Consider the following 14,898-nt stretch of genomic DNA (forward strand, 5'->3'; position numbering starts at 1 on the left):
GTTCTGGAGGAATGTGATAGCAAGAATGTCATCAATGAATCTGAATTAGGTGAGAGGTTTAGGATTCTTGGTTTTTAGGAAGGATTCCTGTAGATGGTCCATGAATAGGTTAGCATAGGATGGTGCCATGCAGGTGCCCATCGCTGTACCGTGGATTTGTTTGTAGATAGTGCCTTCAAAGGAGATGTAATTGTGGGTGAGGATGTAGTTGGTCATGGAGACTAGGAAGGAGGTTGTTGGTTTGGAATCCATAGAGCATCTGGAAAGGTAGTGTTTGATAGCAGTAAGGCCATGGGCATTAGGAATGTTAGTGTACAGAGAGGTGGAATCAATAGTGACGAGCAGGGTGCCGTGTGGTAAAGGGAAAGGTACTGTGGAGAGTTGGTCGATGAAATGGTTGGTATCTTTTATATAGGAGGATAGGTTCCGGATAATAGGTTGAAGGTGTTGGTCTACAAGAGCAGAGATTCTCTCAGTAGGGGCACAGTAATCGGCCACAATGAGGTGTCCTGGGTGGTTGGGTTTATGAACTTTAGGGAGCATGTAGAAGGTGGGCGTGCTGGGAGTGGTAGGGGTGGGTAGAGAGATGGACTCTGTGGAGAGGTTCTGGAATGGGCCTAAGGAGTTGAGTAGTGACTGGAGATCCTGCTGGATTGCTGGAATGGGATCACTGTGGCATGGTTTGTAGGTGGAAGTATCTGACACCTGACGGAGTCCTTCTGTCATGTAATCCTTATGGTTCAAAACAATGATGGTGGAGTCTTTGTCTGCAGGTAGGGTTATAAGATTGGGATCAGTTTTTAGATGGTGGACCACGGTTCTTTCTGCAGATGTAAGGTTAGTATGCATGTTGAGGGATTTGGGAAATGTTGATGACTCAAGGATCGAGGATAAGAAATTCTGGAGAGTTAACAGGGGGTGGTTTGTAGGCAGCGGGGGTGGATCACGGTTGGATGGAGAAGTGAACTGATTTAGGCAAGGTTCAATATTGGTCTTTGGTTGAGTCTCATTGGTTGGGTTGGTGGCGAAAAAGTAGGGACTGGGAGAAGGAGAGAAGGTCTTTAACTAGTCCTGCATGGTTGAATTTGGGAGTGGGGCAAAAGGTGAGGCCTTTGGAAAGGACTGATATTTCGGTCGGACTAAGGCTTCTGGAGGAAAGGATCATGACTGTGCTGCAGGTCTGATTAGGTTTTGGGTTCTGTGAGTTGGTGGTAAGAAGTTTTGGAGGTTGTTGTAGAAGTGGTAGATAGTGGTACTCCAAGGCAGTAGTAGGAAGTGAGCAGAATGGAGAGCTTTCTGAGGTGGCGTTGTGCATGTTGCTCAAATTCCTGCAGGGCAAGAGTTTCAGTGTGTGTTATGGGTTCCAAGAATTTGGGTTTACACAGCAGGAGAATTTTGTGGATGGAGAGAAGGTATTGCTGGCAGGATTGGGCTTGGTTGATGTGGTTTTGCAGGACTATGTTGGTGAGGGCTAAGGATTGGCGGAATCTGAACAGGTGGAGGTCATTGTGGAAGGAGGGGTGGCAACCAGAGATGGGTAATTTAATGGTAAGGCCATTAGGGGGGATTTCATGAGCCAAGAAACAATGCAGGAACAGTATGTGGGACTGGGATCTGGCTAGGGATAAGGAAACTTTTCTGTATTGATGTAGATGGAAGGAGCAAGGATCCATGGTGGTGCAAAAATGTGAAAAATTACATAAGAAAGTAGTATTACGTACGAAAAATTATGCAAAGATACACCTAAATACATGTGAAAAGGGTGAAATGGATGCACAGGGGTTAGAAAAGAGAGGCAGTCTGAGGAAGACGATGATAGTGGAAGGCAAAAACTCACTAAAATTGGTGAGAAGTCACAAAGGGCACAGTAGAGAATGACTAATCAGTAATAAATAATATATATTACTGTGGGTATCAGGTTTGAGGGCGGATAAGCGTAAAGAAGTGGGACGGCAGATGTTACTGGATGAGGTGGATTTAGTGGGTGTGAACAGGGATAGACTGGAGAAAGTGTGGGGGGTGCAGAGGGTTTCATAGTTAGAGATGTAAGATCATGTGGCACCAAAAAAATGTGGGAGATAACACAAAGAAATATGGGAACTGACACAGAGAGCGTGATCAGTTTGAAGGTATAGGCTTAATTATATTGGCGGGAGTAATGAGGGACATAAGATGCTGCACCAACAATCAGCGTGGTCTTGAGGCCGTCTGTTGTGCACGGCCAAGTCAGTTGATACAGTGTGGCTCATAAGTAGAGTGTGCAGTGCTGTTCGTAAGGCAACAAGAGAAACACAGGAAAAAAAAAGAAAGAAAGATGGACATTGAGTATAGCGATGCAAAAGGAAGCAGTTACAAAGAAAAACAGCACAGGGTTAGGATTGAAGAAAAGCCGTCAGGCAAAAATCAAACAATGGAAAATCCAGATGGAATGTAACAATACCAGAGAAGGAAAGTTGCTGCTCACCATATAGTGGAGATGCTGAGTCATGATAGACACAATAAAGATTTACACACTCATAGCTTTCAGCCATTAAGGCCTTCTCTAAATATACCAAGGGCCTCACTGAAGCCTTCATTGACCATGATTATCCTCCCATCCTTGTACAAAAACAAATCTCCTGTACCTTATCTTTCAAGTCTTCTACCACCTCCCAAAGTCCCGCAGTCCAGCCACAGAGGAGCATTCCCCTCGTAACGCAGTACCATCCAGGACTGGAGCAACTGAATTACATTCTCTGCCAGGGTTTCGATTACCTCTCACTGTGCCCTGAAATGAGACATGTCCTACGCACCATCCTTCCCAACCCTCCTACCGTGATATTCCACCATCCACTGAACCTACACAATATACTCGTCTATCCTTAGACAACCCCTGCTCCCAGATCCTTACCACATGGCTCATACCCCTGTAACAGACCTAGATGCAAGCCCTGTCCCATACATCCTCATACCACCACCTACTCCAGTCTGCTCACTATCATCACCTACCCATCAAAGGCAGGGCTACCTGTGAAACCAGTCATGTGATTTACAAGCTTAGCTGCAACCACTGTGCTGCATTCTATGTAGGCATGACAACCAACAAGATGTCTGTCCGCATGAATGGCTACTGTGGCCAAAAAACAAGTGGACCACCCTGTTGCTGAACACACTGCCAAACATAATACCCCTCATCTCAATGACTGATTCACAGCCTGTGCCATATGGGTCCTTCCCACGAACACCAGCTTTTCTGAATTGCGCAGGTGGGAACTTTCCCTGCAACACATCGTATGTTCCCGTATCCCTCCTGGCCTCAACCTTCGTTAGTCACTGTCCTCACCCATCCAGTCCCCTCCCTGTTCCCATTCCAGCACTACACAGCCATCATTTCACTGCCACACCCAGTCTTTTAATTTATTTTTATTTCTCACCTTTCTGCTACTTACCCCCTCCCCTCTCCCCACCTTCTCTCCTGCCCTCCGTCTAAACTACAACACTTCACTGTCTGCCACTGCCACCATACTATCCCTCCCCCTCCCCACCCCAGCCTCCTCCTTATTCCCACCCAGTCACCACTCCCATCATGCACTGGTGCTGCTGCCAACAGTGTAGTTTCAGTTCTCTGAGACTGCAGATGTGTGTGCACGTTGTGTTTGCGTGAGTGTGTGTGTGCATGTGTGTATGTGTGTCTACTACTGACAAAGGCATTAATGGCCGGAAGCTATGAGTGTGTAAGTCTTCTTTTTATTATGCCTATTACGACTCAGCACCTCTGCTATATGGTGAGCCACAACTTTTTTTCCCTGGTATTGTTAGTTATGAAGTCTGTTTTAGCTGCCATCTTACACAGATGTATTTTAGTAATATTTTTTATCTCCTTGGGCAATGTATTATACAATTTTATTCTTTGATATAAAATGCTGTTCTAAGTTTTTTTTATTTTGCTTGATAACTGTAACTTAAAACTGGATCCTGTTCTTTGATTATGTGTAGAACTACACTCCTGGAAATGGAAAAAAGAACACATTGACACCGGTGTGTCAGACCCACCATACTTGCTCTGGACACTGCGAGAGGGCTGTACAAGCAATGATCACACGCACGGCACAGCGGACACACCAGGAACCGCGGTGTTGGCCGTCGAATGGCGCTAGCTGCGCAGCATTTGTGCACCGCCGCCGTCAGTGTCAGCCAGTTTGCCGTGGCATACGGAGCTCCATCGCAGTCTTTAACACTGGTAGCATGCCGCGACAGCGTGGACGTGAACCGCATGTGCAGTTGACGGACTTTGAGCGAGGGCGTATAGTGGGCATGCGGGAGGCCGGGTGGACGTACCGCCGAATTGCTCAACACGTGGGGCGTGAGGTCTCCACAGTACATCGATGTTGTCGCCAGTGGTCGGCGGAAGGTGCACGTGCCCGTCGACCTGGGACCGGACCGCAGCGACGCACGGATGCACGCCAAGACCGTAGGATCCTACGCAGTGCCGTAGGGGACCGCACCGCCACTTCCCAGCAAATTAGGGACACTGTTGCTCCTGGGGTATCGGCGAGGACCATTCGCAACCGTCTCCATGAAGCTGGGCTACGGTCCCGCACACCGTTAGGCCGTCTTCCGCTCACGCCCCAACATCGTGCAGCCCGCCTCCAGTGGTGTCGCGACAGGCGTGAATGGAGGGACGAATGGAGACGTGTCGTCTTCAGCGATGAGAGTCGCTTCTGCCTTGGTGCCAATGATGGTCGTATGCGTGTTTGGCGCCATGCAGGTGAGCGCCACAATCAGGACTGCATACGACCGAGGCACACAGGGCCAACACCCGGCATCATGGTGTGGGGAGCGATCTCCTACACTGGCCGTACACCACTGGTGATCGTCGAGGGGACACTGAATAGTGCACGGTACATCCAAACCGTCATCGAACCCATCGCTCTACCATTCCTAGACCGGCAAGGGAACTTGCTGTTCCAACAGGACAATGCACGTCCGCATGTATCCCGTGCCACCCAACGTGCTCTAGAAGGTGTAAGTCAACTACCCTGGCCAGCAAGATCTCCGGATCTGTCCCCCATTGAGCATGTTTGGGACTGGATGAAGCGTCGTCTCACGCGGTCTGCACGTCCAGCACGAACGCTGGTCCAACTGAGGCGCCAGGTGGAAATGGCATGGCAAGCCGTTCCACAGGACTACATCCAGCATCTCTACGATCGTCTCCATGGGAGAATAGCAGCCTGCATTGCTGCGAAAGGTGGATATACACTGTACTAGTGCCGACATTGTGCATGCTCTGTTGCCTGTGTCTATGTGCCTGTGGTTCTGTCAGTGTGATCATGTGATGTATCTGACCCCAGGAATGTGTCAATAAAGTTTCCCCTTCCTGGGACAATGAATTCACGGTGTTCTTATTTCAATTTCCAGGAGTGTATTTCTGAAATAGTAATGTTTTCCCTGATATGGACAACGGATTGATTGCTTTTTTTAAAGGACATCATATTCACCACTGACTGTAGAGATTATTTATTCACAATTGCAATTTTGGCCTTATGGACATTTTCAAGTGCTACTGCAAAAGATTTTTCTTTACCACATGTCATGTAGCAAAATTCTTTGCAGTACCACTTGATAATGGCCTTGAAGACGAAATTGCAGTTTGGAAATAAGTAATCTCTACAGTAAATAGCAAATATGATGTGCTTTAAAAAATTCTATAACAATTGTAAAAAGTGAACAAGATTGGTAGATGTACTTGGTTGCTGCAGTAAGGGTACCCAGTTTTTTAAATAGTTCTCTCCAATGAGCATGACTACTACTTATAATTATTATTATTATGGTCCTTTTTTGTTATTTAAAAATGTAGTACAAGCTTTGTGCTTTTCATTTTTTTTGAAACTCATGTCTAAGAACAGAGTAAGAGTAGGTATAGTATAAAAAGAAATAAATTGTTTAACATAATGTACTGAGAATGAGGAAATGTTGCTGATTCAAATGAGTTTGACAGAAAGCAGGTTGTAATAACCTCGTAGCTGGCATTGTGTACTTTGTCATCCACTCTGGGCTAAGCCATCTTGAGGGTTAACCTTTCAAACCTCCACCAGTTATTTCCTCTTTTTAACTTGAAGAAGGAACCTGTATTTCAGGAAGTTATGAACACTGTATTCAGTTTCATGTTTGATAAGGTGAGGCAGCCAGGACAGACTATATCCACAAGTAAATACATTAAGGTGCAATTTTAGCTAAGCAATAGTGGACATTGTGGCAGATTTTCTGATTTACAATGTAATTTTTAACATTAATGGCTACCAATGTAACGCCAACCTTGCTAATGGAACTATGTACTCTTTTTACTGTTGCATTGGAAAGAGCATTACAAAAGAACTTAGACAGTAACTGGTGGAGCTAAGTCAAACAGTAACAAGATAACATCACTGCAAACAGTATTCCAGCCTCAGGAGAGGAGGTCCCACAGACATCTGTTCTTCTGTACCAAATGTAAGCAGGCAAGTGACTCAGGTACACTTATTTCTGTATTTCAAGCCCATCAGTCAAGTGCTCTGCTGTCATAGTGATCAGAAAAGTCACTCCTGAAGCTATTCAGGCTTTCATGACTTCAGTCAATAAAGTATATAAGATGTCTCTTTATGGTAAATGTTACCAAACAGTTAGAGCAACAGCGCAGTTGTATTCCAAAAAGCATCCTGATCATATTGAGCCCTCATGATCTACCTTTGCAAATACTGTAAAAGAAATCTGAGAAAATGTCAGTGTGAAGAATAAAATTTTCCACTCAAAAAGAACAGCAATTGATGAAAGAAGGCATCCAACGTTTGAATAGTAATAACAAGCAACTTTATTTCACTACGAGGCAGCTCATGTGTGGGAGTGTAACCAAATGAAAGATTGTTCTGTAAATATTGCATTGCAGGGCACTTCATCCTTTCCACATTTTTCTCCATTAACAACTTGGTGGCAAAGACTTTCAAAATCAGTTAAAGTTCTCCAAACAGTGCCTATGATGCACATTTCTATGTAAGATTTATTAATGAATCATCATTAAAGATCCATGGGTGACTTAATCTTTGCAGTATGCACTACTGGACAGTTGAAAATCCATGCAGGCTGAGAGAAATGAGTAAATAGTAAAATTGGCCTATCAACACAGGCATGGTCTTTTCAACAATTGTATCGTTTATCCTTGTTTTTATTGACAGAACTCTGAATTGCCATAATATCTTCAGTTAATAACAGATACACATCTGTAGTTTTTGAAAGACATCCCATTGGCCATAAACAAATTGATGTTGTACTGACATGATGGATGTCCCACCCATTTTGCACAGATAATTACAGACCTTAACAAAATATTTGGGGCTTGTTGGATCAGTTGTTTGTGAAACACAAAACGGAAAAATGCTCTACACACTCACAAGATTTAATATCTCTGGACTTCTGTGTGTGGGAAAAATTAAAACAATGAGTCTACAAGGAAACACAGACTCCCAAAGACAATTAATGCCAATTAAGACAGTCCTGTGCTGTAATAAGCCCAGATGAAATTTATTGAGGATTACTGTCTGTCTGGAATCACTTCATGGAAATCTTGGTGCTCAAGGTCAACATTTAGAGAACTGATATGGTGGTCATAATATCAGATACATGAACCATAGCCAAGTTACATGTTTACTTATATTTGCTGCAGTATGACGGATGTGGTTACAATGTCTTTTGCAACAGAGTCCTTAGATAAGAAGTTCTTGGTTTACTTGGTGCATCAAATTCAGATAATATCCCAGGCTTTTGATGACTGTCTACATCATAACCATTATCATCATCATGGGATTTGTCTGACTGCCATGAAATTTGCACAGCTTCCACTTTTGTGCACAGAGGACAAGATCTGTGGGCCTGGATTGCATCACGATATCATGAAAATGGTACACACACAGGTGGTGCCCACTACATCCACAGATTACATTTGCACACTCTATCCACTGTCACTTGCACTGCCATCACTCACTTCTCCATGCGTTGCTAAGTGCATAGCTGGGTGTCCATTAAAGTTGTTCTCATATAGTCTAACTTCAGCTGCTTTCCCAATCACAGAGTCCCAATAACTTGATGTGTGAGCAAGATTCTCTCTAGTCCAAACAAAAGCCTGTGTTTGTTAATAGCCTGTGCCCAGCTACTGCTGAATTTTTGAAATTCCGGTCTTTGAGGTGATACTGATGAACACAGTGATCAATGGTAATTCTTACAGACTGGCCCCTATAACTACTGCCACACTCACAAGGAATATTATAAATTCCTGGTACTTTCAGGCCGAGATTATCTTTAATGGGTCACTACATTTCTATAATTTTACTGGGTGGCTACAACACTGAACCAATTCCTTGCCTGTTTAGGATTCTACCTACCTTATTAGTTGCTGCATTTTACCCCTCTTACTAGGTGTTGCACAGCAGAATGCAATCTGCACTATGTGTTGATCACCCTGGCTGAGTTTAACAGTGTTGCATCTTGTTTTCCTCCATGGTGAGTAACTTAATACCACAGTCAGAAAACATAATTAAATTACTGGCACCTATAGTTTGCCACTGCAGATGCCATACTACAAACTCAGAAATATTTGTTGGTGTTATAAAACAGATCAGGATGGACACTCAATTGAAATCTTGGCTAGCCTTGACATGATCTCTCTTTTTATGGTAGCACCAGTGGCATGCTCCCATGAAATTTTGAATTTAGTTGAGCACACTGTGACAAGCACTTGTTTTTTTGTATGGTTAAAATTATTATGAAATGGCTGATCAAACAGCCATGATTTCACCAATTTCACCAGTCATAGCTGAATTTTTCATGGAGGATTTTGAAGAACAAGTAATGATAAGTGCTCCCTTCTGTCCATTCTACTCTTTCCCGTACACTGACAACACATTTTCAATATCACCATATGAATGGTATACATCCTAACATAAGATTTACAGTGGGAAGTTAACTTTCTTAGATGTGTTGGTCAAACAGAAATCAAATGGATGACTCAGTCATTACATGTACAGAAAACGAAGGTATTCTGTCCTGTATTGCAAGGGTATAGCTTTCACTTTCCAGTTCTGAAAAGAGCTAGGCTGAATGCTCTGGTACACAGAGCCAGGACTATTTCTGACAAAGGCCATGCAAGCTCTGAGATTAACCATCTGATAATGGTGTTAAGAGGAAATGCTATTCTGCTCATGATATTAAGTAAACCATGATATAGAGTAAACCATGATATTGAGTAAACCATTCAACTGAGGCAGCGGGAGCAACACATAGCATGACTTGCATTCTGTGGTGCAACAACCAGTAAGACAGGTAGCATCCTAAACAGGCAAGGAATCAGACAAGTCTTTTGCCCACCTGGGAAAATTAAAGATCTGTTGGGACCCATTAAAGATAATATCAGACAGGTAGTATGAAGGATTTATAATATTCATCATGATAGTGGCATTAGTTATGTGTTTCAGGTTGTACAGACTGTTGCTGATCACTGTGTTTAGCATCACCATCACCTTTACTGTAGGAATTCACGAAAATCAGCAGCGGTTAAGCACAGCCTGTTAAATAAATTTAAGGTTTTGTTTGAACTAATTAGGTTTCTTGCTCATGTTTCAAACTATTGGGACCATGTGATTGGGCAAGCAGCTGAAAGTAGATTATGGGTAAACAACTTGAATAGATACACCTAGCACAGAAGTATGCATTTGAGAAAGAAAGAGCACAGAGGAAAGTTCTCACAGTTCACCACCAAATGCAAGGGATGGTGCTGCAAGCAACACTGGATAGAGAACACAAACATAATCTATGGATGTAGAGAGTGCCTTCTCAGTGCACACCATTTCCGTGATGTCATCATGGCATAAGCTAGCCAATTAGATGCCATCATACGGGCATAAAAATGGAAGCCTTGCTAGTTTCGTGACAGTTAGACGTAGCCCCCAATGACACTGAAGTAGACAATCATCAGAAGCTTGGGATTGTATCTGAATTTGAGGTGGCAAGTAAACTGAGAACTTTTTAAACCAGTATGGTAAACATTTATTGACCCTTTTTTCCTGGTAGTGGAATGTTGGTTTGCAGTGTTATTATTACTCCTATTGAACAAGTTGTATGCATGTTATGTTGGTGAAGTCAGTTTTTGAAAGTTCTTTCCAGATACAACAGAAAAAACAATGGAGCACCTAGAAGACATGGTCTCATGTGAAATTCCAAATATGAATATCAGCAATACAGGAAAAGACAGATTGTTACTTATTGTAAAGATGACACGTCAAGTTACAGACAGGCACAATTATGTTTTAATTGTGCCTGCCTGCAGCTTGATGTGTCTTCTTTATGGAAAGTAGCCATCTGTCTTTTCCTAGATTTTTGATTGAACTTAGAGTTTAATGTGACAAGTAGAGCAGCCACTACAACAGATTCGTGTTGTTTGTGTTTAGTGTTGTTGCCAGGGCAGATAGTGTATATAATGGACATGAACAGCATCAGATGTTGAGTGATCAGCGTGAAGGTCACAGAGATGTTGTGCACCTATATAAGATGGTGTTACCAACAACTATCAGAATTTCTAAGCTGCCTCATCACACTATCCCAGACGATCGTCATCGGTGAATATGATGGCGACCTGGGCAGGGGTCCCATCCTTCCAATGTTTGGGAGAAGTACAGTGGTGTCACTCGTGGTGTCACGGTATGGGGGCACACTCAGAAATTACATCAGGGGACGGCTGGTAGTACTCTCGTGGCACAACACATCATAGACATTTAAGTCATCGTGTGCTACCCCTCATGCAACAGCATTGTGGTGCCATTTTTCAATCGGACGGTGCTCTTCCACACATGGCACATGTCTTTGTGAACTGTCTGCAAACTGTTGTGGTACTCCCCTGACCAGCAAGATTCCCAGGTCTGTCTCTGATGGGAAATGTCTGGCACCAGCTTTGACATCAGCTCTGCACCAGTGCCAGTACCAATATGCAGGATATTGAGGACCAGCGACAACAGTTGTGGATGAGCTTGCTTCAGGAGAGGATATAGCGGTTTATGACCAAATCAGTATTTGCTTCAATGCCAGATAGGGAGCAACATCATAATAATAAGGGCGTTCATACTTCCAAGTTCGTTGTAAATTTGGTTTGCTTTTCTAATCACTGAAATAACTTTACAAGATTCATTATGTTTCCTCCTTCCCCTCTGGATGCTTCACCTTTTTTGTCAGACAGTCACTCTAGAAATACTTTCAATTGTGTGGTGTTTTACTGTTTATTCATATTTATTGTATATGTTATATTCCATAAAAACGAAATATAACAAGAATGAGCAAAACTTTCCATGCTCTTGTCCAGTGGTGGATATAGAAAAACGTCAAGGAGGGGGCACTAAAGATGTCTTGAGCTACCTTTACATTTGCCGTAATAAAAAATAATCAAGTCACATGCAAAGTTCAAGAAAGGTTTATTGAAACTGATTATACACATATACAAGACAGTGCCATCTTATGATATCAAGATCACTAGAATGGCTACAGCTTTTCTCGTAGACATGTATTAGCTATCTATGTGCCAGACAGAAATGTATAAAAACAGTGACGTGGACACACTTGGTATGTAAGAAAGTACAACTACTCGATAACTCGATTCAAACGAGTCAACTGACAAAAGAAATGATCGAATAGCGTGCCGGCTGACTGGCAGGGGCAGTGCGAGTGGCAATGTGGGCAGCCCCGCAAGGGGGGTGGGGGGTGCCCTGCGTGCCCCCATATGTATCCACCACTGTCCTTGTCGCACATCTGGAAGATGCTGTGAGGAAGGTGGGGGTGAAGAGAAATACAGTCATGCAGATAAACATGACCAAAGAAACAGTGTGATATAGTCATCACCCTATTTATAAGACTAAAGTTCTTCTTCCCTTTTCTCATATTTGCTGATTTTATGTATTATTTCCCCTCACTTCCCTCTCCTGCTTGCCCATCCCCTCCCAGCACTTTTTCTTGTAGTCAATTGTTTTGTAGCACTTTTCCATTGACTTAACAAATTACCATGTTTGATAGTATGAAATTAATTTTTTTTTCATGGTTATAGAAGGAAGCTTTCAGAATTTAAAAAAATGCACAAACTAACTTTTACTACAAAACTAAATATTAGTATTGTTATAAAAACTAAGGAACATCACCACAAACTTCTAATGGATATAAATGGATATTCAGAAAAATGATATTGTAATTAGCTTCAAATCATATGGAAAATTATATACAATTTCTTCTACTTTTTAATATGCATAATTTCTATGTTTAGCATGTGGAAAGGACCGGTCTGGAAATTCCCCTCTTCTAGCTCATGGTACAACTGTAAAAGGTGGAGAATTTCCATGGCATGTGGGAATATATAAAAATGTAGGAGATATTTATGCAAACATTTGTGGAGGTTCTTTGATTTCTCTTACATTTGTACTATCAGGTACGTATTGGTGATTCTAATATTTTCTTATTTTTAGTATGAATTATTTTCCACACTGTACTTCTTACACTTTTTGTGCCTGTTCTCCACCAGGATTTGGTATAACTCTACTTTTCTTGCAGTATAGATGTGTCTTATCTATGTATTTTAATTTAGCTATTACTTTAAGTGTTTGATTTTATTGTTCTTACTCGTTATTTGCCCACTTTCCCATTGTTTGTCATTTCCACTGTATCTGCCATTTTTATCCTGTTTTCTCACTTGCCATCTCCCCTCCCCCCCCCCCTGCCCCTTCCATCACCCCCCCCCCCCCCCCCCCACCTACAGTTTCTTGAGCCTGCATCCTACTTACCCATTGTTTTCCTCCATTTTCTTTTATTTCTCTGTCATTCCTAGTGCAGCTGTTTGTTTACATGTGAATTATTGTTACTAACCTGTATGCATGTAAAAATTTATGTAAAATCATTTTGTAACAAGCAAGAACTTTAAATTTTGTGATGAAAATACTTAATGGTTTCTGATGGTGGCATGTGTGATGGCAGCGGCATCAGCTGCTGCTGCTGCTGCTGATGATGATCATGGTCATGGATGTAATATTTTGACAATGTTTTTAATTAATAAATCATGCTTACTGAGATTACTGGGATATTTTTCTTGATTTAGTGAAATAATCTGATTTTTTATTTTCTTCAGCTGCTCACTGCTTCTGGAACAATGCAAAAAGTGAGAAATTTCCTGAGGACCTTTTCAGAGTAATAGCTGGAAAAATTCACAAAAGCTACACCACTAAAGATCCTGGCCAAGAAGAACGAGCAGTAAGTTAATGGTGAAAACATTCACTGTTCTGTCATATGAGGTGTTAGAAATTCTTATTTGTCCGTCCTTTCATGTTTTGATAAACTGAATAATCAAAACTGAAGACTTTATGACCTGTGAAACCATTTAGCTGGCCGTTGTGGCTGAGTGGTCCTATTCGCTTCAGTCTGGAACTGCGCTATCGCTACAGTCGCAGGTTTGAATCCTGCCTGGGGCATGGATGTGTGTGATGTCCTTAGGTTGGTTAGGTTTAAGTAGTTCTAAGTTCTAGGTGACTGATGACCTCTGATGTTAAGTCCAATAGTGCTTAGAGCCATTTGAACCATTTTTTTGAAACCATTTATTTAATTCAGTGTGCTTTGATACTCATTTTAAATGAGCACAATTGTCTGATGCTAAATGTGGTGGACTGAAAATTGTATTAATTTAGGCTTAAAGTTCTTGAGCACATTTATTTGCCATAGGATGTGAGAAATAGGTATCCTAAACCATTCCCATGTAAATTACTTTGGCCATTGCCGATCTAAAACCTTTTATGCTACCTGAACTTCTGTCAGCTGGTCTCATGATTTTTAATAACCAAAGTGTAATTATTAATTTTTATATTGCAATCACAATTCCATTTTCTGGGTGAACAATGATATAATTTCACTCTCAGCTAGATTTCACATTTGTATTATTATGAATGGTAATTGATTTAAACTGGTGTATTTTGTGATACTTAAGATTCCATTTTCTAACTGTACTCCAAGTGAAACTCTACAAGAGTTTTCTGCACTGAATAATTACCAAGCATTTCACAGATGGAACTGAATTCATACAATATGTTCCTTGTAAGCTTTAATAATAGTTATTAATTAGCAGTTGCGATAATTGGCTCAACTTCATTAGACTGCCACTAAAAAAGACAATCATATAGAATCTGTACGTCTGAAGGTAGTCAGGTTTTATAAAGTAATTACTAAACCAAATCTATAGCCACCTACTCACTGGAAGCTCAGGCTTTGGATGAAGCATCTGTAATTGCTGTATTCCTGATACTGCTACCACTAATCATCCTGTTGTGAAATTCACTAAAAGTGACAGTTCAGTGATACAAAATGACACAGAAAAAAATTTATTATTTTAGTAAGGAATTATAGACTAACAAGACTTTCAAGAAGCACTAAATAATGATCTACAACTGTATTCTGTGAGCCATCATATGATGTGTGACGGGGATACAGAATCTTAGTTACTAGGATCATTTTACCTCTTTTCTATCCTGCTTGTGTACAATACACATGTAGGGTGACTTGGCATCTCTCTGTAATAGTTCCAACTTCTCAATCAAAAAGCTGAATTGATTCCATCCTAATCCCTATCATTCCAAATATTAGCTCCATCTCTAATAACTTCAATGTTAACAGGGCATTAACAACTAACCTTTCTTCTTTGTCACACAGTGTATGTATAAGGATGACAATGCATTCCTTTTAGTGTCTTCTTTTGCATTTGTTGGGCATATCTGTGAGTTCTTTGTACCTGACTTGTGGTTCCTTGGAATTATTTCAATAATTCAAAGTCTACCACATTTCTTTCTCACTATAATACATAGTTCAGTTGTTCCACCTGAA

General features: G+C 41.6%; 1 protein-coding gene across 1 annotated transcript in view; it reads left to right on the top strand.

Moving 5' to 3' along the window:
• The window catches only part of LOC124622014 (modular serine protease-like), a 276,840-nt gene that overhangs the window by 154,190 nt on the left and 107,752 nt on the right, over window positions 1–14,898 (top strand). The window contains exons 8-9 of the mRNA XM_047147565.1: window positions 12,305–12,466; window positions 13,160–13,281. Of these exons, the coding sequence (XP_047003521.1) occupies window positions 12,305–12,466; window positions 13,160–13,281 (284 nt within the window). The remainder of the gene's footprint in view (window positions 1–12,304; window positions 12,467–13,159; window positions 13,282–14,898) is intronic.

Source organism: Schistocerca americana, chromosome 7 (genome assembly GCF_021461395.2).
Source record: "Schistocerca americana isolate TAMUIC-IGC-003095 chromosome 7, iqSchAmer2.1, whole genome shotgun sequence".
Taxonomy (NCBI): Eukaryota; Metazoa; Arthropoda; class Insecta; order Orthoptera; family Acrididae; genus Schistocerca; species Schistocerca americana.